At 40.7% G+C, this 27,727-nt stretch overlaps 1 protein-coding gene across 1 annotated transcript; it reads left to right on the top strand.

Annotated features, from left to right (window-relative positions):
• Positions 1 to 307: 307 nt before the first annotated feature.
• On the top strand, positions 308 to 27,727 carry ABRAXAS2 (abraxas 2, BRISC complex subunit). Its single transcript, XM_081247285.1, has 9 exons — positions 308 to 421; positions 5,003 to 5,093; positions 9,757 to 9,793; positions 12,376 to 12,442; positions 18,928 to 19,118; positions 19,977 to 20,096; positions 21,019 to 21,103; positions 22,706 to 22,820; positions 25,571 to 27,727. Exons 1-9 carry the CDS (start codon positions 323 to 325, stop codon positions 26,038 to 26,040), a joined length of 1,275 nt encoding a protein of 424 aa, XP_081103411.1. The 5' UTR covers positions 308 to 322; the 3' UTR covers positions 26,041 to 27,727.

Below are 27,727 nucleotides of genomic sequence, written 5' to 3'. Positions count from 1 at the left end.
TACAGTTGCCCGAATCAACTGCCTCTTTTATCCTTGAGCGTGGCAAATGCTGGCTTTTAATGCGAAAAGTTTCATTTGCAAAGAGAAAAAACGGTTTGGGGAACTACCAAGAGCTATACAGAAGAGGCAGTGTCTGGGATGCGCAGAGCGCGAGACCCACGGGGAGGATACAGTGCTTGGGTCAGTTCTGATCGCGTAAACCTTCACTTCTCAGCCCTTGCTCCCCGGCGCACAGAGCCCTTGGCCTCACCCGCTGAAGACTCCATTTCCCAGGATGCCAAGGGGCGGGGCCGACCGGAAGGCTCTGTGCCCTCCGCGGTGCATGATGGGGGAGTTGGAGATTTCCATCATGGCGGCTTCCATTTCGGGCTACACCTTCAGCGCTGTGTGTTTCCACAGTGCCAACAGCAACGCCGACCACGTAGGTGCTGGGACCCCCGCCGCGGCTGCTGGGGCCTCCAGCCTCGGTCTCAGGCCGACGCCTGCGGCCAAGCTGGGATGACTTGCGGCTCGCCCCCCGGGCTGGCCCGATTAACTGATGACCCAGGAGGCTCCCGCCGCCAGCGAACTCCTGCTGCCCGGGGCTCCTTCGACCCCGAGATGGGCCCCCTTGCTCGGTGCCTTCCGCCGCCTGGCCGTCCCGGGACGGCAGTCTCCCGTTTGGCAGAGCTTTCCCGGCCGGCCACCGACAGTGTCAGGAGTCGCTTAGTGGAAACCGAGCGCCTGCCCCTCCCTGAGAGTCAGGCTTCTAGACTTGCGAGGGGAGTCTGGGGTCGGGAAGGAGCCGAGAGACCCGGCTTTAGTCTAGGAGCGCAGACACCCAGCCGCGCCCGCTGGTCTGACAGGTTGTTGTGGGCTGCGACGAGGGAAACCGTGGCTGTCACTATTCGTACTTGTTAGATATGATCGTGTGTTTTCTTCTCCTCGATGGAAAATGGAGGTGTAACCAGGAGTGTTAGGTGTAGGGTCTCTTTGCCTTGAAGTTGCATGTTCATTTCCTTGGCGAAGGTTCTAAGACCACGGAACTAGTCGCAGTGAAATAGGGAAGTGACAGGCCTACGTATGAATGATCGGAAATGCATTTTTAATGTCACTGGCCTCTGGATGGAAATTCTTTATGAAACTAGATAATTTTTATCTTTAAGTACTTGCCCACCAAATTGAGGGATTGTTTTAAGTGATTTTGGTAGTGAATAATTGAAGTTCATTAAATAAACGTAGTGGGGGGGGGGCTGTTGTGGTTGTGTGGTCATCACAAAGCAAAATGATACACTGCAGAAGAAGGAACTGGACTTGGCTTCACGTCTGCACTCCTTGCTTCCATTAATAAAAACTGATTTCATGGAGAGGTGGTTCCATTAGTAAGTTGAATGGCATTAAATTATTGTGCCGTTCCTTGCTTCAGTTTGATAGTAGAGATTAAGGATAGGAGTATACACAACACGGGTTTTTCCAGAGGCAGCTCCTGTCTCTGGACACTAACGCCTTTGATATTGCAGACAGATATTTAATAATGTAATGCAGTTCCATGTAAAGGTAGTTTGTGGCACTTCTAGTGTCCTGTGGAAGTATTAAATATGGTTTACAATAATGCTTCTTAACCTCTCTAGATCTTGGAGTGCCTAGTAATAGCACAGTTTATGTATAAGGCAAAATTACTGTAAGAATAAGCAACCTGTTGAAAAATGGTTAGCTTTTTACAAACTGCAATGAGACGGCCGTGTTACTTAGATTGTTATTAATTTATTTCAAGAGATATCTCTTTAATATCTGTGCCATGCCAGGCATGGTACTAGACTTCACAGAAATTTTCACCAGTGACAATAGTTTGCAACTTGTGTCTTATACGAGGATACCTGCTTATATTAACCTTGCCACAATTATATAAGTGGAATACTTTAAAGTAATTTCAATTTCATATATTTTAAAGTTGAAGAACCAAGAATTTGTTTTTGTAGTATATTCTTGTTTTGCTTTGGCAAGAAATTAGTTTAAAACCACTCATTTCAGTAGAGTTGGAATTAACAGACTTTTTCTGTAAAGGGCCAGACAGTAAATATTTTAGGCTTCATGAGCCATGTGGTCTCTGTAGCAACTACTCAGCTCTGCTGGTGTAGGGAGAAAGGAGCCATAGACAATAAGTAAATTAGGATGACTGTTTCCAATAAAAACTTTACTTATGGACACTGAGATCTGAATTTCGTATAATTTTCACATGTCATGAAATATTCCTATTTTCTATTTTTTTTCTACAATTTAAAAGTGTAGAAACTTATTCTAAGTTTGTAAGCCATACAGTAACAGGCGTTAAGCTGGGTTTCGCCCACACAGTGTAATTTGCCTACTGTTATAAGGTAACAGTGGCTCAGATAATCCAGACCAGTAGATAAATAAGCATTCATGTTATACTCGGCTTTAGAATGTCTTGATGTCACTGTTGACTTTTTCAAACTGAGGCCTGTGGTAGGATTACCAGATAAAGTATAGGGCACCCAGTTAAATTTGAATTTCAGATAAATAGTAAATAATTTTTTAGTATAAGTATATCGCATTTATTACATAAAAATTATCCATTGTTTATCTGAAATTCAAGCTTAACTGCATGTCCTGCATTTTTATTTGCTAGGACTCTGTAGATATGTTCTTAAAGTCTAAAGTTCTGTAGGAATTTTAAATTGTATTTTCCACTTTGATTAAAGAAAAAAGTTTTTAACTTGTTACAAAGACAAAGCTTGTTTTTTGTAATAAGAACTCATAACTGAAAGGCTTTCATAGGATAAAACAAGCTTCTTTAGTCTATGTTTTTCCAGATTAGTAGTCATGGACTCTAGCTCTGAGAGAGGTTTTTTTTTGAAAGAGAGGTGTGTATATTACTAAAGTTTGAGAGATGCCCTGTACATGATGATTTGGGGTTTTAGGACACTCCACTCACCTAATCCAATACAAAAGCTATGCTGAAAAACAACTGTCTCTCCCTCCTCACCCCCACAGATTCCAACTGGGATTTTTTTTTTTAATATTTATTTATTTATTTTTGGTTGCATTGGGTCTCAGTTGCAGCACTCGGGACTTTTTGTTGCGGCGCGCAGGCGTCTTTCTAGTTGTGGCATGCGGGTTTTCTCTCTCTAGTTGTGGCACATGGTCTCCAGACCTTGTGGGCTCTGTAGTTGCAGTGTGGGCTCTCTAGTTGTGGTGCACGGGCTCAGTAGTTGCAGCACGTGGGCTTTGTTGCCCCGCGGCATGCAGGATCTTAGTTCCCCGACCAGGGATCAAACCCGCGTCCCCTGCTTTGGAAGGTCTATTCTCAACCACTGGACCACGAGGGAAGTCCCCTGGGAATGTTTTTAAACTAGGAAGCTTCTTTAATTGATTAGAAGGGTCAACCTAGAATGGAAAGGACATTGTTTCATCAAATGTATTCAAGCAGCATTTACTGAGCACCTCCTGCGTGCTGGGCACTGTACGAGATGCTGAGATACATAGTGAACAAGCACAGAGTCCCTGCTCTCGTGGAGCTTATATTTTAGTAGGAGCAGGCATTTGTTAATACATATAAATATGAGATATAGCAGATAGTGAGGAGACTAAGAAGAAAAAGGATGCAGGGTAAACGGAACAGTGTCTGGCAGACTCTGATTCTGTTCCTCTAGTCAGGGAAGCCCTCTCTGATGAGGCGCTATTTGAGTGAAGAGTGGAATGGAGGGAAGGAGTAAGCCATGTGGATGTTTGGGGAGCGGGAGTCTGGGACGGCCTATTAGTTCACCACCGACAGGGAAGTTATTTTGACATTTAGAGTGTATGTTCTCCATACACTCTAAATGCTGTGCTTGTGCTGAACCCTACAGCAAGTGCTCAAAAATAGTAGGTTATATGCTGAGTAATCCAGAATTGATGATGGTGGTATATGTTCTCCAAAGGTGTAAATAAATTTACCTCAGGGCTTCCCTGGTGGCGCAGTGGTTGAGAGTCCGCCTGCCGATGCAGGGGACACGGGTTCGTGCCCTGGTCTGGGAAGATCCCACGTGCCGCAGAGCGGCTGGGCCCGTGAGCCATGGCCGCTGAGCCTGCGTGTCCGGAGCCTGTGCTCCCCAACGGGAGAGGCCGCAACAGTGAGAGGCCCGCGTACCGCAAAAAAAAAAAAAAAAAAATTTACCTCAGCATTTATTAAAGAAAAACTTTCATGTCATGTTAAACTTATTTGCTGGAATGCTCATTTCCCATGCCAGCCCATACAGGAGAGGTTAGGTTGTGCATTGTGTCAACTTCTTTATACTTTTATCATTAGCAATGTTTTTTATGTGTGTGTGTTTTTTAATTTATTTTTGGCTGCATTGGGTCTTCGTTGCGGCACGTGGGTTTTCTCTGGTTGTGGTGAGCGGGGGCTACTCTTCATTGAGGTGTGCGGGCTTCTCATTGCGGTGGCTTCTCTTGTCGTGGAGCACGGGCTCTAGGTGAGCAGGCTTCAGCAGTTGTGGTGCACGGGCTTAGTTGCTCCGCAGCATGTGGGATCCTCCCGGACCAGGGCTCGAACCCGTGTCCCCTGCATGGGCAGGCGGATTCTTAACCACTGCGCCACCAGGGAAGCCCCCATTAGCAATGTTTTTTAAACAATGGAATAAATTACATGCTGTTTCAAGAAAACAACCTTGGAATATTTCTGCTTCCTGAGCTTTTTTAACATTGGTTGTTACACTTAGTAGGATTTAGGTGATGAATTCACTCTCCTTATTTTCACTTCAAAAATAACAGGGTTTTAAGGGAAGGGGTTATAATAATATTTCATCTTGTCAGGAAATCCTTTTTTCGAACAATCCAGTTAATAGCCAAATCTCAAATTGCTTTAGTCTTACTTGTTGGTTTGTGGATTAGTAGTTTACATGGCAGACTTATTTGGATTATTGTTAAAGTTATTATAAAAAATAACAATGTCCTCGATTCCTCTTAATTCCAGTAAAAATCACTTTGATTTTTAGCTGCAGCTATTTTCTTCTGTTGCTTTCAGGAAGGATTTTTGCTGGGAGAGGTAAGACAAGAGGAAACCTTTAGCATCAGCGACTCCCAAATCAGCAGCACAGAACTTCTGCAAGTCATTGGTGAGTGAGTTTATCACGGACCTTAGAAATACTCTTCTTGTATATATGCTGCTTGTTTTGTTCTTTGGCCCTTAACTGATTTTAACCTAATGGTAGATTAAAAGAGTACATAGAAAAGCACTAAAGTCACAATGCCAATTATTTGCACTAGTAAATGATGTGAAATGTTTTTATAAGTCAGTGTAAACTCACAACGTGTAGCTGTAAGTTCAGGTATTCTGTGAAGCCATCCCTGACCCACTGACTGGTCTGACCTATGAATGGCTGTGTGGAATTACACGTGATGGTCTCTTCACAACCACAGTGAACCTCGAGTTTGCACCTCGGGCTGTGCCCCTTGTCAGCATCACCTCACACTATAATGAAAGCACGTGTCGTGCTGGTCCTTCCTGGAGGGATCCGGCCAAGATGTTTACACTTGTTTACAGGAGATATTTGTTAAACCTACACAGCCTTCTGAGGAGTAAGCCAAACAGTCGATTTGGGGGCGACTGCTGGGGCAAATGAAGGAGTATTTGTAGGTTCACCCGCCCTCTTTGGATCAGTCTCCTTTTGATAAAGAAGGATCGTAGTCCTTTCAGCTGCACCTTGAGCACTTCACGGAAAAGCGTATCCTGATACTCAAAACAGAGCAGGGGTCATTTTATTCATTTATGCAGCCAACAATTATTGAAGAACGTCCGTGCGTGTGAGAGGCATTGTGCTGGGCAATGAGAGGAATGTCCAGTGCATCCCTGCCTTCCAGGGCTGTGGGGAGGATGAGACGAGCGTACAGAAATACCAGAGAGTGCAGGACGAGTGCTGTCAGGAAGGAACAAAGAAAATCTCATGGGTTGGGGGAAAAAAAAACTCCACTGCTAGTGGGTTAAATCAGTAAAGACACCATATGGGAGGTAAACTTAGTGTACATTCAGGGGATCCCAGTGCAGGGAGTGCATGAAACTTACAGGGAGCCTGGCCTGTTTCTGTGTGACTAAACTACAGCCTGTGTGAAGGTGAGTGGTTTGTGGTTTGAAATACTGCTGGGAGGTTAGGTTATGTTGAGACCAAATCATCAACTTCAGCCTGTTCTCCTAGCCTTCTAGTACCTGGGCTGGGAGCCCGGGTGAGGACTGAGGTGGTTGGAATTGGAGGGAAACAAGAGACAGCTGTTTCCTCAAGAGCCAGACAAGCCCCCTCCCCACAATACTGACTTGCTGAAAAAATACTTGACATACTGCTGCATGGCTGTTCTTTCACTGACGTTTTATTTTTGTGTTTTGTTTAGCTTAACTCTTTAAAATCCTAAAATAGAGAACTTGGTTTCATTGGCCATCTGTGCAATTATTCATTGTTTGCACTTGGGTTTTCAAAACTAACGTGGTATATGAAGGTTTGCCAGATAGACCTGACAGAAAACCGTGCAAGAAAGAGCCCTCTTGCCTGGCATGACCACAAAAGTAGCATTTCTGATGAATGTTCTGGCTGTTTATTTATCTTTAAAGAAATAGAATGGTAAAGTAACTAAAATTCCCCAGCGTAGTGTACAGTATCTTTGATTCAAACACCTTCCGGTTCTTGCAGTAAATACCAGTTTCCATGGTACTGTAGATATGGAGAAGAACCAACAGAGTCCCAGTTAATACAGTGCCATGACAACCTTCTTTTGCTGTATAATGTTTAATTTATTAGCTACATTCAGTTCATTGTTAGAAGTAGTCACGGATCTCGTGAACAGAGTATTTGCTAGTATTATCTTAAATGTATTGTTATCGTTGTAATATTTTTCTTTTAAAAATAAATACATATTAGAAACTGTAAACCAAGGACTCTGGAAAACCTGGATTGAAAGGCAAAACATTAGGTAATGTGCCATGAGAAGTATTCCATACCACTAGTGTGAAGAAGTTTTCTGGCACAGTTTAACCACCAGAATAAGATATTTTAAATAAAATAAATTGACCAAATTTCTTATTTGTTGAAAATGTCTGAAAAGCACTAAAAGGAAAGCACTAAAGTCAGAATGCCAATTATTTGCACTAGTAAATGATGTGAAATGTTTTTATAAGTCAGTGTAAACTCACAACGTGTAGCTGTAAGTTCAGGTATTCTGTGAAGCCATCCCTGACCCACTGACTGGTCTGACCTATGAATGGCTGTGTGGAATTACACGTGATGGTCTCTTCACAACCACAGTGAACCTCGAGTTTGCACCTCGGGCTGTGCCCCTTGTCAGCATCACCTCACACTATAATGAAAGCACGTGTCGTGCTGGTCCTTCCTGGAGGGATCCGGCCAAGATGTTTACACTTGTTTACAGGAGATATTTGTTAAACCTACACAGCCTTCTGAGGAGTAAGCCAAACAGTCGATTTGGGGGCGACTGCTGGGGCAAATGAAGGAGTATTTGTAGGTTCACCCGCCCTCTTTGGATCAGTCTCCTTTTGATAAAGAAGGATCGTAGTCCTTTCAGCTGCACCTTGAGCACTTCACGGAAAAGCGTATCCTGATACTCAAAACAGAGCAGGGGTCATTTTATTCATTTATGCAGCCAACAATTATTGAAGAACGTCCGTGCGTGTGAGAGGCATTGTGCTGGGCAATGAGAGGAATGTCCAGTGCATCCCTGCCTTCCAGGGCTGTGGGGAGGATGAGACGAGCGTACAGAAATACCAGAGAGTGCAGGACGAGTGCTGTCAGGAAGGAACAAAGAAAATCTCATGGGTTGGAGGGAAAAAAAACTCCACTGCTAGTGGGTTAAATCAGTAAAGACACCATACGGGAGGTAAACTTAGTGTACATTCAGGGGATCCCAGTGCAGGGAGTGCATGAAACTTCATGTGTGCATGAATCCACACATAGACACCTTTCCTTGACTGTACACAATAAGGAGGACTTTATATGGAATATCACATTTTGAACACTTGTTTTGAATACACGTTCATTTTTAAAGCTGTGCTCACTCGCTTGAAGCGGAGTCGTCCGCTCTTAGTGCTGGGAGCGGTCAGGGGACAGCAACAGGGAGCTCCCTTATTAATAAGGTGATGCAGCAGCAGTTACTGGAAAGAACGGAAGGGGGAAGGAGAGGAGCTGTTCAGCTCACCCACCAGCAGGAGAAGCAGAGACAGGAAGCTAAGCAAGCACAGCAGCACGTCCCAGTGGGGAATTTTACAGAAATGCGGGCAGAGACGCCATGCTTATGTGAAGAGGGGTCCACCGCATGGATGAGCTCTGGAGGCTTCAGAGACTCTAGAATCCCAGGCAAGGCTCCCCTGCCTCCCACTGCTTCCAGAAGTCTGTCTATCAGCTATCGTGCCCGCCACCTTCATGCCCATCTGCACCTTATTGTGTTTGAGAGCATCCCCTTGTTTTCTCCCCAGAGTGCTTAGTTAGGTATTGCGAAATCTTGTAAGAGAAAGCCTTAACTTCCTTTAGAAAATGTCACATGATACCTAGAGCATATCTTCAACATGCTTCTAATCCACATTGCAAATCATGAAAGAAGTCTGCTGGGGTGGATTGGTGACAGGAATGTATATTCAGAGTTCAGAATTTACTCCAGGGATTTTCTTGAACAAAATAGTCTTTCCTTTAAGGTAGAAGAGTTTTTTTTTTTTCCCCCCCCTGAACTCTAGTTGACATTTTTACTACAGACATTCCATATTCTAATTACTTTACTAACAGTATCTCTGAAGTAACTTCTGGTGGTATACCATGTCATTTTTGGTGATAAAAGAAGGAAATATTTCTAGATGCGGTTTTCTTATTTGCATCACTATGTCGACAGTTATACTAGGCAGATGAGCTTTTCACTCCTGTGGAAGTACTGGCATCTCTGTCTGTGTTTTGGCAGCACTCACATCAGTACAGAAGCTAATGGGCATAGCCTGGTGTCCTTCAAGGTTGTGGTTTCATTTTAATTGAGTTAAAATTGCAGACTGGAACTCTGTGGCTGTGGCTTTATAAGCAGCAGTTGATGATTCCCTGTCCAGGAGAATGTTGTTAATAGAATTGAGTAGTTAATTAGTCCCATGGTCTTATAAAGCAACCCAGACCCTAAGCCCCCTGATGAGCTTGAAGAAATTGTTCACTATGATTAATCCCAGCAATCTTTTAAGAAGCCGTTTGGATCTGCCTTATAAATGACTGTTTCCCTTGGTACTGAAAATCTTTGAAAGGGTTAATATACTTTCAGAGTTTCCACCCTTCCCCTTCAAAACACCTGGCCCAGTTGTCCCGAGTTGTTAGTAGGTTACTGATAGTAGGGTGGTAAGGCCTTCCTTTCCCCAAGCTGTCCTCACAGCTCTTACCCACCTTGATCAAATGCTTCCAGGCATTGATTCCTTTTTCCTCTTAGGCTTTGTTTAAATAGGTAAGATTGAATGAGGGCACACAATAGCTGCCTGTTCCTGAATAAAAGCTTTCAGATGTGTGCTCATCACACCTGGACAAATGGACCCAGAACTTTCATTCGCCAGTTTACTTTGTCCTGAGAATGTGTGCCTGGGTTTCAGTGTTAAAAAGACGTACTGCCTTTACTAGTGTACACACTGTTTGGGAGAGGAAAACTGTCTTTTTATTGTCTGAGATTGTGGTTAAAAATTTTTTTTAAATCCTGAACTGTTTTATAGTTGTCTGTACCTTACATGATTAACTGAGATGTATTTCCTCCTTCTAATTACAGAAATCCACAACCATCAGCCTTGTTCAAAACTTTTTAGGTAAGCCACATCCTTCTTTTTAGCTTTTTGTCCTTATTCAAAGATTAATTGATTGAAAACTAGTGAATTTAGACCTGTATGTGATTATGGCTGTACAGTTATAACTAAGGGCATCCAAATTCACTTATTTTTTTGAGTGCCAGATGTGTGTGTGGCACTGTGTTAAGTTAGGAAGAGGGGAAGGGAGTATAAATCTTGGCCTCAGTGGTTTAGAATGGAAGCCTTTATGTCAGCCCCTTTAGCAAGGGCTCTTCATCCATAGAGAAGGAAGTTAACCAAGGATCGCATATAGATAAAATAATTGCTGTTTTTAAGAGGGATAAAAAGTGTTCAGTGTTCAACTTTAAAATGTAAGGAAAGGGAACATAAAACTTACTTTTTTGTGTTTAATATACACCAGTTGAATATTATTACCAACTAAAGGACAGAAAGAGAAAAAAACAGGAGGAGAGATGTTCGGAGGGAGAAAGCAAAGGACAGAGAGACTGATGGAGGCCAAGGTGAGGGAGAAAGGGGCCAGCATCTCCCGCACACCGGACTTCTGTTCCCCAAACCGCAGGCCAGGCCTCTGTCTGCTTTCTCAGCCCCAAACCCTTCCGCCTGATGGCAGGTATGATGAGCTCCACTCTGTGTTTCTTAAAACTCCCTGAGGCCCTATTCGTCTCCTTTCCCAAGAGCCAGGCCAATACTTTACATGCATTGCTGCTCATACTAGTCCGATTCAGCGTTCTTGGTCAGCACTTCCTTCTTAACACCTGCCCACCCCTTGTGCCTGGCTGTTCCTGCTGTGTGTTCCCTGCAGCTTTCACCCTGACCCCGCTCCCATTCTCAGCTGACCCAAACACCCAGCCCCTTGCACCCAAGAACCCATGGGGACTTACACCATGTTCACCACCCACCTTACCCCCACCCCTCCCGCGCACACTTGCCCATTATTTCAGAGGATTGTTACCTGTGAACTAAGCCTCAAAGTAGCTGAGAACCTCATCTCTTAGATTTACACATAACTGAAAGAGGAGCAGGAAGCAAGACAAGGAAGCAGCAGTTCATTTGAAAAGAATCTCAGAGCAAATAAAATGATTCAGGCCCTGGTCCACACACAGCCTCTGTCTGGGTCAGAATGGGTCCTGTTTGGCCCTGACCATCTAAAGCTTTGCTAGGTGTGCCCTGCCCTGCCCTTCTGAGGATTTCCTTAAACCACTGTCAGCAAAGTAGTACCAGAACGTAGACGCATAGACTCATAATTTAAATCATAGACTCATAATTCTTAGAACTGAAAGAAATCTTAGAAATCATCTGTCTACTTCAAAATCTTTATTTTGCAAAAAGGAAATGGAGCCCAGGTAGGTTAAACTGACTTGCCCGAGGTCATACAGTGAGAAGCAGAACGGAGCTGGAGCTGGTATCTCCTGACTCCCAGTTCAGTGTTTTTACTATAACTTGAACTCCTTCCTGCATTATAGGCCTGGGCTTATGGTGGTAGGAGGAGTGGGGGAGGGTGGCATTCCTAAAACCATGACCAGGGGTAGAAAAGCCCACACATCATTATGCCTGGACTGCTTGTCATGGAATTCAGGTTAGATTGGTCTCGTTTAAGGGTGAGTGCATTCAGTTTGAAGCTGGCCAGACCTCTCTTCAAATCCCAACTCTTCCATCTACCAGTTCTGTGATTTGGGGCACGTCATTTAACCTCAGTATCTTTGTCTAGAAAAATGGGAATAAAGCATGTTGACTGGGACTTCCCTAGTGGCTGAGTGGTTAACAATCCACTTGCCAATGCAGGGGACACGGGTTCGATCCCTGGTCCTTGAAGATCCCACGTGCCGCGGAGCAACTAAGCCCATGTTCCACAACCACTGAGCCTGTGCTCTAGAGCCCGCGAGCCACAACTACTGAGCCCGCGTGCCACAACTACTGAAGCCCGCGCGCCTAAAGCCCCTGCTCCGCAACAAGAGAAGCCACTGCAACGAGAAGCCCACACACCACAACGAAGAGTAGCCCCCGTTCGCCACAACGAGAGAAAGCCCACGCACAGCAACGAAGACCCAACACAGCCACAAATAAATAAATAAATTAATTATTTTTAAAAAACAACATGTTGACTTGTTGGGCTGAACTAGTACTTATCTCCCAGCATTGAGGCAAGGATGAAATGAATTAACGCAAGGAAGCATGCAGCTGAGTGTCTTATTAAGGATTCAGCAAATACTCGTTTCCTTTCTTCATTTCTCAGAAAATGAGCTGCTGTGTTCTTTTTTTTCCCATAGGTAATTGATACTTAGAAACAAGGAAGAGATGTCACAGCCATTTGAAACCACACATTTTGTAATTACTTGCTATCCGCTCCTCCCACTTACGGAAGTAATGCCCTTTGAATGTAGCAGTCTCTTGAGTAGTCTTTGATGCAAAAGATACCTCATATCAGTAAACCATTTAGATTGTTTTCTCTTTATATACCTATTGCAGACAAGCAATTGTATCTTTATTGCCAACTTTTAGGGTTAGATGACCCATAGACACATGTTCGTGTCAAAATACTATGGGATTTTAATTAAATATTTTTTCTTTTAAAAAAAAAACAGTTTTTATGACTATGCAAGCAAAGTTAATGAAGAGAGCTTGGACAGGATTCTTAAAGATCGGAGAAAGGTATGTTCTATTTGTCACCCAGTCTGATTTGGAAATCAATCCTTATCACCCAAACTTAAAACCAGAAATGAATGTAAAATGAAACAATGAGATTTGATGTTAATATATAATAATTCTGTTGAGTAGATTTTAAAGGTAAATTACAAATGTGACACGATGTTTACAGTATATCAATAGAACAAAATTTGGCTATTTAGAGTGATTCCATTATGCAAAAGTCAGAAGAAGAAAAAGAACATGAACTATAATCTAGAAAGTTGACAATAGTTGAGTTGATTCTGGGTGGTTCTATCTTCCTATTATGTAATTTAAAAAATAATTTTGCCAACATTTAATACACATACATTAATTTTATAATGAGGGAAAATATTTTTTAAGAATACAAATTGCAGTCAAACATCTTTAGATATGTTACTCCTTCAAGTTCAATTAACAGTGAACATAGATGTTTTTCCAAAAGGTCGTGTGTTTATTATTTCTGTCAGCATATGCATATGATGTTCTGAATGTGTATGCATGGTAAGCAAGTCTGAACAGAATTGAAAATGAACCAAAGCTTTATTGCTGCAGCACTGTCTGATGGTCTCATTTATAATTTACTGTACCATGTATGGGGTTTACTTTTTTACCTTGGTATATTAATTCCAGAAAAATAGATTGGTCACTAAACCATCACTTGAGGGAAAAAAGTACCAATGAAAGTTTTCAACTTATCAAACAGAAACCAAAATGCCTTTGTTTAGAAGCGTGTATTATTTAAAAAAAAAAAAAAGCTTTAAAAAGATTACCTGTGCATAAAAATAATCAGTGTGGGATTCCTAAGGTGTCTGAAGAGGGCGTCAGAAATAACAGTGCAGGGCTTCCGTGGTGGCGCAGTGGTTAAGAGTCCTCCTGCCAATGCAGGGGACATGGGTTCGGGCCCTGGTCCGGGAGGATCCCACATGCCACAGAGCAGCTAAGCCTGTGCGCCACAACTACTGAGCCTGCGCTCTGGGGCCCGCTATCCACAACTGCTGAGGCCCACGTGCCTGGAGCCCGTGCTCCACAGCAAGAGAGGCCACAGCAGTGAGAGGCCCATGCACCGCAACAAGGAGTGCCCCCTGCTCGCCGCAACTAGAGAGAGCCCACGCCCAGCAACGAAGACCCAACACAGCCTAAAATAAAAAACAAATAAATTTTAAAAAAAAAGAAATAACAGTGCAGTAAGAGTAGATCAACAGCCTTTCCAGTGTGTGGACTCTCTCAGTACCACTGTCGGATGTACAGGCAGAAAGGAAAGCAGGTAAGATCACAGGAAAAATGGGAAGTGTGAGGGATAGGTCTGAAAAAAGCGCAGTGGTTTTGAGGGTGATAACAAACTCAGGAAGTGCTCGGCATTAGCAGAGGGTCTAGCACAGTCACCTGCCCAAGTGGGAAAGTGGGTTAGAGCAGCCACAGGCATCACGGCCCAGCTCCCCCATTTTCAGTGACTTGCCTGAAGCATACGTTCTAGGATCTCTTAGCAGTCCATATTCATCCCCCAGCCACCACCTTACTTCCTCATTCCATTTATTTGCATATTTTAGATAATGAAGCTTTATTATACTTTCTAAAACTAAAATTTATTCCTTGAAAATTCCTATCGAAGCGCAGCTGCCTCGAGCACTCACTTTATATTAAATTACCAGGAAATTTTTTAATAGATGAAAACAATTTAAACTGAAAAAAAATGAATAAAGAATATAAACAGGAAATTCACAAAAGGAAAAAAGAAATCCACAAATGTCCAATAAGTAAATGGAAAGATGTTCATTCTCAATTAAGAAATGCAAATTGAAACACATAATGCTGGTTTTTTGTCCATCCAATTGGGAAAAGTATAAAAGGATTGCTAATATCCAGTGTTGGCAAGGTTGTGGGAAATGGGGAAAGCTGTAGTTGGTGGGAATGTAAGTTGATATAGACATTTAGGGGGAGAGTTTTGCAATAACAGAATTTTAAATACGGAGTTCCACCTCTAGGAATCTGGCCCAAGTAAACAAAGGCATCTAGGCACAAAGGTATGAAAAGCTGGCGTTATTGAACACTTTAACTCTGTGCCAGGCAGTATTCTAAGCACTTTCCAGGTACTGACACATTTAATCCTTGTAACAGCGCTGTGAGGCTGTTATCATCACCCCCATTTTATAGTTGAGACAACTAAAGATAAATAACTTGCTTAAGGTTGCGAGCAGGAAATGTTGGCGCCAAAGTTTAAACGCAGCAGTTTGGCCTTTTAATCCAGCATACGAAGATGTTTGTTGTATCTTTGCTTAATAGTGAGAATATTGAAAGCAATCTAAGTGTCCACCAGGAGGAATGGTTAAGTAAATTATGTTGGTACCTCCATACTATGGGATATGAAGCAGCCATTAAAAAGAATGAGGGAGGTTCTCATGAATGACATAGAAAGATCTCGAAGTTAAATGAAATAATTTGAGCCTATTTTTTATAAAAACAAAAGTTTGAATGTTTATACGTACAGAAAAAGATCTGGAAGGAAGCCAACCAAACCTAAAAGTGGTTACTTTGAGAAAGGGAGCAGAGATGCTGCTGAGGAAGGGAGATTTTATGTGATAAGGCTTTTTAAATTGTATTTTACATTGAAAATAAATTGAAAAAAAGAAAGGAGCTCTACCATGTAGTTTTTTCAGTAGCAAATAGGGACACATTTCCAAATTAATTTGGGGATTTTAAAATTGGATTTGCTAATATACTATGCTGTTTTGTATTTTGGTTGTGTATTAAAATATAATCATGTTGTATTTTTTAAAATATAAATAAATAAATAGATAGATAGATAGATAGATAGATAGATAGGATTTGCTGTTTTGAGACACAGAAGACCAATCATAGGTTGTTAACCGGAGTTAACTTCGCTTTTCCTGGGGCCAAGATTCTGAAAAATGCTGATCTTCAGTTTTGATTTTGTAGAACTTTGTGCTAAAACTAATGTTTATATTTTCTTTTGCAATTAAAGACAGGAATTTGTTGCTTCAATTTACTTGGAAATTATGTTTTATTTTCCATGGAATTTGTTAAAGGCAGGGACCGTATTTTATGTTCATTGTATTTCCTATGGCACCTTATATATAATATAAACTCTTTAAGGATTTTTTTCAAAAATCCAAATTTCTAGCCCCAAAACAAAGATGATACATAATATTTAGACTGAAAATCTTTTAGAGTTGACTCTAGTTCGATTTTTTTTCCCTCCAGAAATGGTACAAAGTTATATCTTCACCTCAAAAGGGTTACAGTAGTACTTACAAAGGTACATTTAAAAGTTAGGCTTAAAAATACATATGTACTTTAAACAGTATCTGACATACAAAAAATATTTTTAATTAATATCAACTCTTCAAGAAAGTGCTGATGGAACTGTTTCAAAAAACTGACTCTGGGCCTCCCTGGTGGCGCAGTGGTTGAGAGTCCGCCTGCCGATGCAGGGGATACGGGTTCGTGCCCCGGTCCGGGAGGATCCCATATGCCGCGGAGCAGCTGGGCCCGTGAGCCATGGCCGCTGAGCCTGCGCATCCGGAGCCTGTGCTCCGCAACGGGAGAGGCCCGTACAGTGAGAGGCCCACGTACCGCAAAAAAAAAAAAAAAAAAAAAAAAAAAAAACTGACTCTTTGCTAGGCAGGCTTCAACCTAATGTTTAATTGAAAAACCCTGGGAGTTCCCTGGTGCTCCAGTGGTTGGGACTCTGTGCTCTCACTGCCGAGGGCCCTGAAGGCCCGGCCGGGTTCAATCCCTGGTTGGGGAACTAAAATCCCACAAGTTGTGCAGGGAAGCCAAATAAAAAAAGAAAGAAAGAAAGAAAAATCCTAAGAATCGGATGCAAGTTCAGTAAGTTGAACTCATATAAAATAAGTACATAATAATTTTTAAAGTTCCCTAATGGGTCCTAAAATTACCCATTAGAAAACACAAGCTAATAAAGATTTTTGTCACAATAGCAATTAATGTATAAAATACGTAGAAATATGTTTACTAAAAAAAGTGTGCCTCTAAATATAGAAACTCCACAACATTGCTAAAACATTTAAAAAAAAAAAAAAAAAAAAGGTTGGGTTTAAGATAGAGGCTAACGTTTTTGGTACGAAAAATCCCCCAATAGGTGCAGCAAGGTTGCGTTGGTGTGCTCAATTACTGCTCTGGCAGAATCCATATTGTGTTTGCAAAGTTTCGACCAGCCTCAGGTTTTGGGCTCAGACCAAAAAAGCAAGTGAGAGGAGGATTTCTGCCTTCTTGAAAGCACCTGCTCCGAAATAGATAATGATAAACATAACTGTCGTCTTAATATCATCGTAAGGCCAAAAAGAACAGAACTTAAAGATGACAAATGTGCCCAGTATTGGAGATAATTGCTTTGGATCCAGAAGATGTGAGTGAATGTCTAGCACAGAGAGTAGAGAGGAGAGTCTTTGTGAAATATTGTCTGAAACTTTAGCAGAGATAAGGTTTTAGTGAAAGATATTCATAATTTTTTATCATGGCCCAAACATAGTGTTCTCTTCCACATCAGTGACCTTGTTTCTCAATAACGTTGCAACCAGCTTGTTAGCCCTAAAAGGTAGAACTGTAGATGTCGCCAATGTGAATTATTTTGGCATGTCATCTTTCATTGATCAGGATGAAGTGGGTTATCTTTTTAGCAAATATCAAATGAATAAGTTGATATCCAAAATAAATTTATAAGACTTCCCTCTTCTCTGAAAATACAAATGGAATAAAACAATTACAGTTAGTATAAGTGAAAAGCATTAGTACCCATCCAGTAGCCACTTGCAAGATTCTTTAGTCAGCGAGTATTTCATAAGAAGAATCCCTGTGCTGAGCACTGCTTAGGCCTCTGCAGGAATGCAGGGGTGTGTGAGATGCACCGAAGTCCTGCAGAGGAGCTAATCCTACATTAAATACAGAGTGCCGAGACTCCGAGTGAAATGTGCCATGTTCTTTGGCGTTAGTAGCTCTAGCCAGTTGATAATTTTTGTTACCCACTTTTTTTTTTTTTAAAGAAAACTACTTTTCACTCTTTTATGAGCAACATTGTGTGAATAATGTGGAATTTTAAAGTTAGTGTAGTGCAGTGGAAAAAGACAGGCAAAGAGGTTCCAGATCTTGGCTGTCACTCGTTAGCTCTGTGACTTTGGACAAAATATCTCTTTTATAAGATTTGCACTGTCAGAAGTGTTTGGGTTTTCTTTATATTTAAAGAATATCAAATTAATTGCTTTAATATAATTGGAATTATGCTTTATTTTCAGTAGTACTCCTTAAGGGCAGGAACTGTTTCTTTGCTGCCTGTAGTTCCTTGCATGTGATACGAACTCAGCGCAGAAAACTTTACTCACCTCCCAGGGTTGTTATGATACTTAGTGAAAATATTTGTAACATAGCTAGCTGAAGGTCTGGAACAGGGGCTCAGTAAAGGTTGGTTGACTTCTTTCGTTTGTGAAAGTGCCAAAACATAATCTAAATTTACTGTTAGTTTTAAAATGACACTAACAATTTTAAATTACTTTGATTTCTCAAAACAGGATTTTCACTCAAAGAGTTTGTTTTTTAAAAAGAAGCTTATGAAGATTATTCTTCTTATAAAGAATTAACTTAATTGTCTCTACAACAGAGATTTTCAAACTGTAGTATGCATAAGAAAAAACTTAAGAACTTATCTTAAATTCAGGTTCCTGGCTCTACCCTTAGAGCTTGTGATACTTCAGGTTTGGGTGGGGCCCAGGAGGGAGCTGTCAGATGTCTCTTAGGCCATCTGTCTCCCAGATGTCCAGCAGATCACATTATGAAAAATATTCTTCCAAAGAGCCTATAAGTTTAATTCACTTACCAATTTAAGTTACAGTGTAGTCAGAACTGACAAAGCTAAACTTTTTAAATTGTTGTATTGAGGTATAATTGACATGTAATAAACTATATTTAGAGCATATACTTTGATAAGTTTTGATATATGTATACATGCATGAAACCATTAGCAAAATAAGATAATGAATATACCTATCTCTGAAAAAGTCTCCTCATGCCCTTTTCTGATCCCTCCTTCTCACCCCTCCCAGGTCACCCACTGATCTGCTTTATGTCACTATAGATTACTTTTTATTTTCTAGGATTTTATATGAAATGGAATCCTATAGCATATGCTATTATTATTATTATTTTGGGTCTGGCTTCTTTCACGCAGCATAATTATTTTGGAATTCATCTGTGTTGTATTTGTGGGTACTTTGTTCCTTTTTCTTACTGAGTAAGATTCCAGTGTGTGGATACACCACAGTTTATTTATCCATTGACCTGTTGATGGACAATTAGGTTGTTTTCAGTTTTGAGCTATTGCACATAAATCTGCAATGAACATTTGTGTACAAGCGTTTGTGTGGATGCATTCAGAATTAAATTTGTAAGATTTCATGCAACTTTTAATACTTTTTTTCTTCTGTTTTTGTTGGCAGAAAGTTATTGGGTGGTACAGATTCCGGCGAAACACACAGCAGCAGATGTCGTACAGAGAGCAGGTTATTCATAAGCAGCTCACCCGCATCCTTGGGGTGCCTGACCTCGTCTTCCTTCTCTTCAGCTTCATCTCCACCGCCAACAATTCCACTCATGCTTTAGAATACGTTCTCTTTAGACCAAATCGAAGGTAAATAAAGCGTTCCCACCAGCCTCGCATAAATAGGAAAGATGTTGATACAAGTAATTGAGATTTATGGCTTTGAAAATATGCATTTTATAGCATCTTTAAAGAAAAGTGTTTATAACTCTCCTTTAGCTAGTTTTCTTTGTGGTTAGAGAAGGTATTTTCCTGTCAATTAGTTATATAAATTAAAATTGTTTTTGAATCAAGACACATTAGCAAGACATTAATTATGCATCAATTCTTATAGGAATGAACAGCTAGAAATCATCATTTGCTTCTCCATAATCCGTTATGTAGAAATACAGTTTTATTGCACTGTAAGTCTGATTGTAATTTTAAAACAAAGATTTCAAAGACAAAATTGTAAAATTGATCCACCTACTGGTTAATGAGGGTTCTGCATTGTGAACTTGCTAAAGCAAAAAAAAAAAAAAATCATATGATCATGGTGTCTGTCTGTAAACAACAGAAAGCGTTCCCTCCAGAATTTCACTTGTAGTAGAATAAATTAGATCAATATCAGTGAAAATAATTATTGTTAAATAGCCATTTGCAAGATTTCATTAATTAATCAGTAGGTTCTTGAGCACTTAAAACCTCCTCAGAACTCTGTCATTGCTGCAGAGATGCGAAAGATGTATAAGACGTCACCTCTGCCCTTGAGGAGTTTACAATTGAGTTTCTACTTTAAGGGAAGGGAAAAAATTGCTAATTCACATAACCCTAGGTTGTCTGTGGAAGTAGGTTCTCTGTGAGACCTTCAGTTAGTTCCCAGTGCAGAGACTCAGGCTCCTATTGGCAGGACCCATTCTTCAAGTAGAGCAGTGCTTTCAACATGATCTCTCTCAATCTTCCCTGCAGGTATAATCAAAGGCTATCCCTTGCTATTCCCAATCTAGGCAACACTAGCCAGCAAGAGTATAAAGTGTCTTCAGTGCCAAATACTTCTCAGAGTTATGCCAAAGTTATTAAAGAACATGGGTAAGTCGAAAGGTAAAATGAATGTTTTTTCCTTTCTCTTGTTAATAATATGTTTATGGGGACTTCCCTGGTGGTCCAGTGGTAAAGAATCCGCCTTCCAATGCAGGGAACGCGGGTTCGATCCCTGGTTGGGGAACTAAGATTCCACATGCCGCAGGGCAACTAAGCCCGCACACCACAACTGCTGAGCTCGCACGCCTCAACTGGAGAGCCCGCGTGCCGCAAACTACAGAGCCCACGTGCTCTGGAACCCACGCGCCACAACTAGAGAGAAGCCCGCGCACTGCAACTAGAGAGAAGCCCGCGCACCGCAACAAGGAGCCCGCACGTTACAATGAAGAGTCCACAATGAAAGATCCCAGTGCCACAACGAAGATCCCTGGTGCCGCAACAAAGACCCGATGCAGCCAAATAAATAAATAAATATTAAAAAAAAAAAAAAAGCAATATGTTTATGGAGAAGTGTGACATCGTTTGATATGATTAATGTTGAAAAATCCAGTAAGGTAATTCTCTAGACCACCACTACTATATATCAAAATCTTATGCTTATCGAAAAGATAGTTTACTTTTATCAATATTTATTTGTTTAATCATTTACCACGTTTTTTTTTTGCAACTGATACAGAAGTTTGGATAGAGTATGTGTATTTCTGAGGTTCTGAAAGCTAACTGTGGTCACTGAAAAATATATAGAGTGATCTAGGAGAAAATAACACTATTATTTTTCAGTTGTCTGGGTAACATGGATTCTCTTTTCTTTCTCTTCTGTAATTCTAGGGGTGTGGGCATTATTGCTTAAACATTGTCACTGAACTTGTAGCATTTAAGTTATAGATAAAGGTAGAAATGATGGGAAAGTGCCTTCTAGTTCACGGCAGTTCTGATCACTTGGTGAATCTTTTTTCTGTTTGTCTTCTAGTACTGACTTTTTTGACAAGGATGGAGTAATGAAAGACATCAGGGCGATTTATCAGGTTTATAATGCACTTCAGGAGAAAGTGCAGGTAACTGGTTTATGTACTATATTCATCTTATTTATATTGCCCAAATCTTTTAATTCTACTTTAATTTTTAATAATCTCCCAACTGACAAATGAATTGTGGTCCAAAAATCAGAATGTGCTCTCCCAAAGTGATATAAGATGTATGAAGTAGTTGCTCATGTCAGTCTGCGAAAGCTGGTCTCACTCATTATGTGCCTTCCGTGGAAACTCTGAAGTACAGAATTAATATCACTCTTTGAAATACTCATGACCTCTTTAATGAGAGCTTTTTTTCCCCTGGGGAAATGCATTCCAAATTTAAAGAAGTATTGCTAAGCACACAGCTGTCCCATCCCTTGTGCTGTAAGTTGAGACCCACCCAAAGGCACCCGTAACTCAGGACCGCTCTGCTTCTTAATTCTAGTTCAATCACTCTGCCTGCAACTGCCTCCACTGAGTGGGAAGATGCAGTGGAGCCCGTTCATTCCTAGGCAATCATGCAGCAAATATTTATGGAAACATCTCCTACAAGCCAGATCCTGAGCTAGGTGCTAAGAATACTTTCCCACGTTCTTTTCATCATCCCCAAAGTGTTCTTAGGAGTCATTTGTTCTAAAACCCTAAGAACAAAAGAGCCTTTGAGGACAAGGAGAGTGGTAGGGCTGAAGAAGCTGTCCCGGGCCTGGAGAAAGCCTAGCTTTGAGGAGGAAGGCCCCGAGGCATAGAGAGAGGAATGAAGGCAACTGCTGGAAAAGAGGAAAGCAGACTGAGCTCAGCCTGGGGCAAAGAGGAACGCATGCGACGGGCAGTTTCCAGTGTCAGTTCTCCAAATTTGGGTCACGGTTACCCATAGCAGCATAGGGAACTTAATACAGCCTCACTCACTGGTGACCGGCCCACTTTCAGGCAGTTTCTGGTATTTCTGCTATGGAAGGAACGTGTGGTGAAAAACAGCTTTTTGTCCTGAATTCATGACCATGCTCTTTTCAGACTATCAGCCCTGTCTAATGGACTTCAAAGTGGCTGTCATACATTTCATTGACTATTGATTAAGGCCTGCCCTGCAAGCACCAGTATCACATCCAGTGCCTTGATAGGAGTGGTTACATTACATTGATATGGTCTCAAATAGTTACCTTTTATTAAATCTTGACTTTGAAACTTATTTTCTTTTTCAACTTTCCCTAATTATAAATAGTTTCTGTTAAATAAATCTATGTGTCATCTGATGTTTGATTGTTGATTATAAATAAGAGTTGGAAGTATCTCATTCCTGTCTTTTGTTCATCCTTGTCTGCCAGACTGGTATCAGAAATTCCCTTTTCATATCAATAAAGATGAGTAAGCAAGGGAAAAGATGAGCTCTTTCCCTTCTTACCGTTCTTTTTCAAGAATGTGTAAGCTAAATAGCATAATCATCTTAACATAATTAAGAAAGCAGTTCAGTGAATAACAACAGTATTGGTCTCTGGGACCTTCATGATTTTGTTCTACCGTAGGTGTCTGCTTTTTAACTCGATAAAGTGTCTGGACTCTTCCCAGGGTTATAATCGATGCTGTTTTTATGAAATGCCTCATGCTTGGATTTGAAACTAATTGTCCTTGTTGTCATTTTTCCCTCAGGCAGTGTGTGCAGACGTAGAAAAAAGTGAGCGAATTGTTGAATCTTGTCAGGCAGAAGTGAACAAATTAAGAAGACAAATCACTCAGAGGAAGAATGAAAAGGAACAAGAAAGAAGTGAGCTTCCTATTAATTTTACCATTCAGAATCAGGGAAGTGTCTGGTTCTAAACATCAAATTACATAATAAATTACATGCATTCTTCTACACTCATCAAGCTCCAAGTTAGGCTGCTTGGAAGAGGGCATTCACTTGTCTTTAGACTTTCCCAGAAGGGAAGTACTGTTTTTCATGGTGTCCCTCTCAAGTCTCTGAAACTGGAAGAAAAAGGAGATCAAAGGTAGAAAGGCTGAAGCGAGTTAGAATAAATCCTGAGAAGTGATACGGTCTATGTACAGTGGACGTGATGTTTCTTACTAAGTTAACCCTGACATGCCTTGCACATAGGGGCTGTGTCCTGTGTTCATTGGAACCTCATAAAAGAGCTACCTAAAATTCTCTTAACTTTACATTTGATTCATGGGCAGGGTCTCAACAAAGACTTTAAATGTCTGGTTTTTGATAGCAGTGGATGACTGGATGCCATTAAGCTAAGGAACCAGCTGGTTAAATGAGAATTAGGCCCAAGAATCTATTATATTAATTCCAGCATGCTAACAAACATATTTGCTAGAATGCCACCAGATTTTTTTTTAATTTATTTTTTTGTTGAAGTATAGTTGATTTATAATGTAGTGTTTGTTTCAGGTATACAGCAAAATGATTCAGTTATACATATATATATATATATGTATGTATATATTCTTTTGCAGATTCTTTTCCATTATAGGTTTTATTACAAGACATTGAACATAGTTCACTGTGCTATACAGTAGGACCTTGTTGCTATCTATCTTGTATATAGTAACGTGTATCTGTTAATCCTAAACTCCTAATTTATCCCCCCACCCACCCTTTTCCCCTTTGGTAACCACAGTTTGCCTTCTATGACTGTGAGTCTATTTCTGTTTTGTAAATAAGTTCATTTGTATCATTTTTTTAGATTCCACATATAAGTGATAACATGATATTTGTCTTTCTTTGTCTGACTTACTTCACTTAGCATGATAATCTCTAGACCAATCCATGTTGCTGCAAATGGCATTATTTCATTCTTTTCTATGAATGCCACCAGATTTAACATTTGTGAGTAAAATCTATTAAATGTATGGCAAATAATATCAAGTGTAAAAGAGATAAGGGTATAACTAGCCTTTTCTAATTTAATAAGAATATTTGTAAACAAATTAAAATATAATTTATATCTCCAGGTAAATGATGTCTGATTCATTTCTACTGTTACATTATTCTAGAAATAATCAGAAATGCAGACAGGGATTTCTGCACAAGAGCGTTAATCACAACTTTATAATTCCAAAATCGTGGAAACAACCTGTTTCAGTAATTGAATAAACAACAGTAGAATAGTTGAATACATTTTGGTATATCTATATAATGGAATATCGTACAGCCATTGAAGCGAATTTTTAATGACATAAGATAATACATAATCTTATATGAAAATGCTAGTATATAAAACAGTATAAACATATTATCTCTGCTCTATTTTTTTTTTTTTTTTTTTTTTTTTTGCAGTACTTGGGCCTCTCACTCTTGTGGCCTCTCCCGTTGCGGAGCACAGGCTCTGGACGTGCAGGCTCAGTGGCCATGGCTCACGGGCCCAGCCGCTCTGTGGCATGTGGGATCTTCCCGGACCGGGGCACGAACCCGTGTCCGCTGCATCGTCAGGCGGACTCTCAACCACTGCGCCACCAGGGAAGCCCTCTCAGCTCTATTTTAAATACATGTATACAGGGACTTCCCTGGCGGTCCAGTGGTTAAGACTTTCGCTTCCACTGCAGGGAGTGCGGGTTCGATCCCTGGTGAGGGAACTAAGATCCCACATGCTGTGGCAAACAAACAAATAAACAAACAGACATGTACACATAAACACACACACAAAGCTGGATAATAAAACTAGAATTCAGAAAAGTTGGGGTGCCTGGCACCTAAAGTTTCTGTCTTTTAACCCCAAATCTTGTGCTGTTTTCACCAAAATTTTAACAGTGTTATCTGGGTGATAGAATTGTGGGTGATTTTTTGTTGTTCTTTTCTAAATTTTGTACAAATCATTTTTATAATATTTTTTAAATGTACTTAAAAACAATTTAAAGGCCATAGGCTCATAGATGTAGGGCTGTTTCTGTTTTACCACCATAAAAATGCAGTAAAATTATGGCCCATTACGTAGAAAACTGGGCACCTAACCCAGGGCTTTGAACTTCTAAGGAGAAAGAGATGTTTAAGAGTATTGTGACAAGTTGTTGTCAACAAGTATTTTTTTTGACGTGAGGCCTGTTAAGGAAATATTAACGTTCAGATGGCTGCCGAGGACGGTGAGGACTGTTGATTTTATCCTCTGTCCCCACAGTCTCTGAGTACAGTAAGCAACAGGTGAGGGACACAGCATCAGACCTGGAGTTAAGAGGCCTGTGTTATGCGTATCAGGGCCCCACTTCTAGCTGTTCTCTTAGTGAAGTCACTTAACCTTTCAGAGCTCCGGTTCTTTGCCTGTATAACGGAAACAGTAACATTAGTGATGACGGTAGTACTTCAGAGAGCGGTTTGGAGGCTTAAATGACTTTAATGTATAGAAAAATCTTTTGTAAATTGTGAAACACTATGCAAGTGTAAAATAAGTCATAGTAATACTAAATGTCACTTCTTTGTTGCTCTTTGCCAGAACAATCAGGTTGAACAGTTAACATACTGAAATGCAAAGCTGTGAAAATACAGAGTGTTACAGTTTTCTTCGTCTTTTCATTCAGGATTGCAACAGGCAATGATAAGCAGACAGATGTCATCTGAAAGTTTGGACCCCACGTTCAGCCCTCGGATGCCCTATCCTGGGTTTGCAGCTGAAGGTCGAAGTGCACTTGGAGACGCAGAGGCCTCGGATCCTCCTCCCCCTTATTCTGATATTCACCCAAATAATCAAGAAAGTACTCTGAGCCATTCTCGCATGGAAACTAGCGTCTTTATGCCTCGACCTCAAGCCGTGGGCTCCTCCAATTATGCCTCCACCAGTGCTGGACTGAAATATCCTGGAAGTGGGGCAGACCCTCCTCCTCCTCAAGGAGCAGCCGGAGACAGTGCTGAGGAATCAGACGACAGTGATTATGAAAATTTGATTGACCCTACAGAGCCCTCTAATAGCGAATACTCACATTCGAGGGATTCTCGACCCATGACGCATCCCGACGGGGGCTCCAGGAACACTCAGACCTCCCCAATTTAACAAAACAAAAGAAACTCTCCACTTAGCAGTGTTAATTGCTCATTGAGAGAGTTTTTTGAGGACTTCATCTGGGGAGAGAACTTGTTTCTCAGACCCCTGGACTCCCCAGGACAAGCGCTTTTGGGCACAGGACTTGTAGGAGCCTCACGTCCACGGGTCCTCGCCTGCGGACTCAGTGTGCAGGTTTCACGACAGAACCATTAAGATAATCAAATTGTCCTAATTCTGGTGCGATTCATGGATGTACTGGTAAATATAGGCAAAGAGAAACTTATCAACGTAGTTTCTGTTCTTTAAAATAAATTGGAAATTAGAGACTAAGCACAATTAGTCTATAAATGTTCTATAAATCAAAACCTTACCTCTTGCACTATCATGCCTTGAAATTTACTTTTTCAAAGGGAAACTAGTTTAGCAGCAGCCTTCAAAGATCCTTCTTTCTATGATGAGCCAAATTCATCTCTGCCAGAAAAGAAATTTTGATAATTCCAAGAAGCCTGATTGGAACAAATCAGATGTGTACCTTCTTTTGTCTGCATGACTTTGTGAGATCAAAAGAGAGGGCTTTGTTTCAACTTTTTTCTACTAGCCTGATATGTATTGTCACTTAAAATGGTTGCCTTTAAAAACAATGTAGAAATACTAATTACCAGTAAGTAATCATCCAAATAAGTATGACATGAAATAAATTACTTATTTTTCTTTTGGGGAATTACAGTGACTGCTATGTTGCACTAGCCACATTTATGGTCTCTGTTCTAGAGTCTTAAATGAAGGACACACAGCAGTATAACAGAAAAGAGTTATGTTCCAGACCTGACTTTTATGATGAACGGATTCCAGACACAGTGGATTTAGCCAAGTTCATACGTAAGGAAGATAACTCGTTTAGATCTTCTGATAAATCCTAGTGTTAGTTTTATTTGTGGAAGAAAGACATTTAATGAACTGTTTGGGACTCTCGATTATTGAATAAAGATTCATTTTCAGTCTGAATAACCATACTTTTTTGAGTTGCCATTTGGAAGATAGCTGTGGAATGTGTAGAGACTCCGTTGGGATGCACTTACATTTTTATTTAATTACTGCTTGTTTTCTAGTTTTAGGCCCAGAATGTGTGAAACCACTAAAGACATTCATGAGAATGATAGGCTCCTGGTTTGGAAATGACAAGACCCCCTCCCCCCATTTATGGCGGGGTCAGCCCATGAAGCTAATGCCATGGATTATAACTGCCTTTCCTTTGGACTAGTTAAAACCCGTCAGAATAAGGAAGTTGTTAAAGAGGCTTAAGCTCCAGGTTCTGAAAAAGCAGTTTCATTTTGTAGGAGAGAAGTTTACTCTAGTCTGACTGGAAATGAAATGCTAAAACTGCCATTCTTCAGATATCTACTGTATGGGGTCTGTATCTTCCTGCTCCCCAGTTTTGTTGGCCTTATACCACTGCCATTTGATTTGAAATGTTGCAGACCACTTTATCTGCAAATGTGTTCCAGTGTTTATCGGCTACCTTCTAGCGGCTTCAGCACCAGTGTGAATTTAATTTTTTTTTTTAAGTGCCATCACCATCTCTGTTCAGATTTTGGCATTCAGGAAAAAATTTTTATTTTTATGCCATTCCGAAACCTACAATGTATATCTGACAAAGCAGTTAAATGTGACAATAAAAACTTATTTAATCGTGGTA

The sequence above is a fragment of the Mesoplodon bidens genome (assembly GCF_964165515.1).
Source record: "Mesoplodon bidens genome assembly, chromosome: 1".
NCBI lineage: Eukaryota > Metazoa > Chordata > Mammalia > Artiodactyla > Ziphiidae > Mesoplodon > Mesoplodon bidens.
Note: the sequence above shows the minus strand (reverse complement) of the source record. Positions and strands in the feature narration are given on the sequence as shown.

Excerpts from the sequence above, each read along its gene's own strand:
- ABRAXAS2 (XM_081247285.1), top strand. The coding sequence starts at position 323 with ATGATGGGGGAGTTGGAGATTTCCATCATGGCGGCTTCCATTTCGGGC. Across the intron at positions 19,119-19,976 it reads CTCTTTAGACCAAATCGAAG|GTATAATCAAAGGCTATCCC; the intron begins GTAAATAAAGCG and ends TCTTCCCTGCAG. Across the intron at positions 22,821-25,570 it reads TGAAAAGGAACAAGAAAGAA|GATTGCAACAGGCAATGATA; the intron begins GTGAGCTTCCTA and ends CTTTTCATTCAG.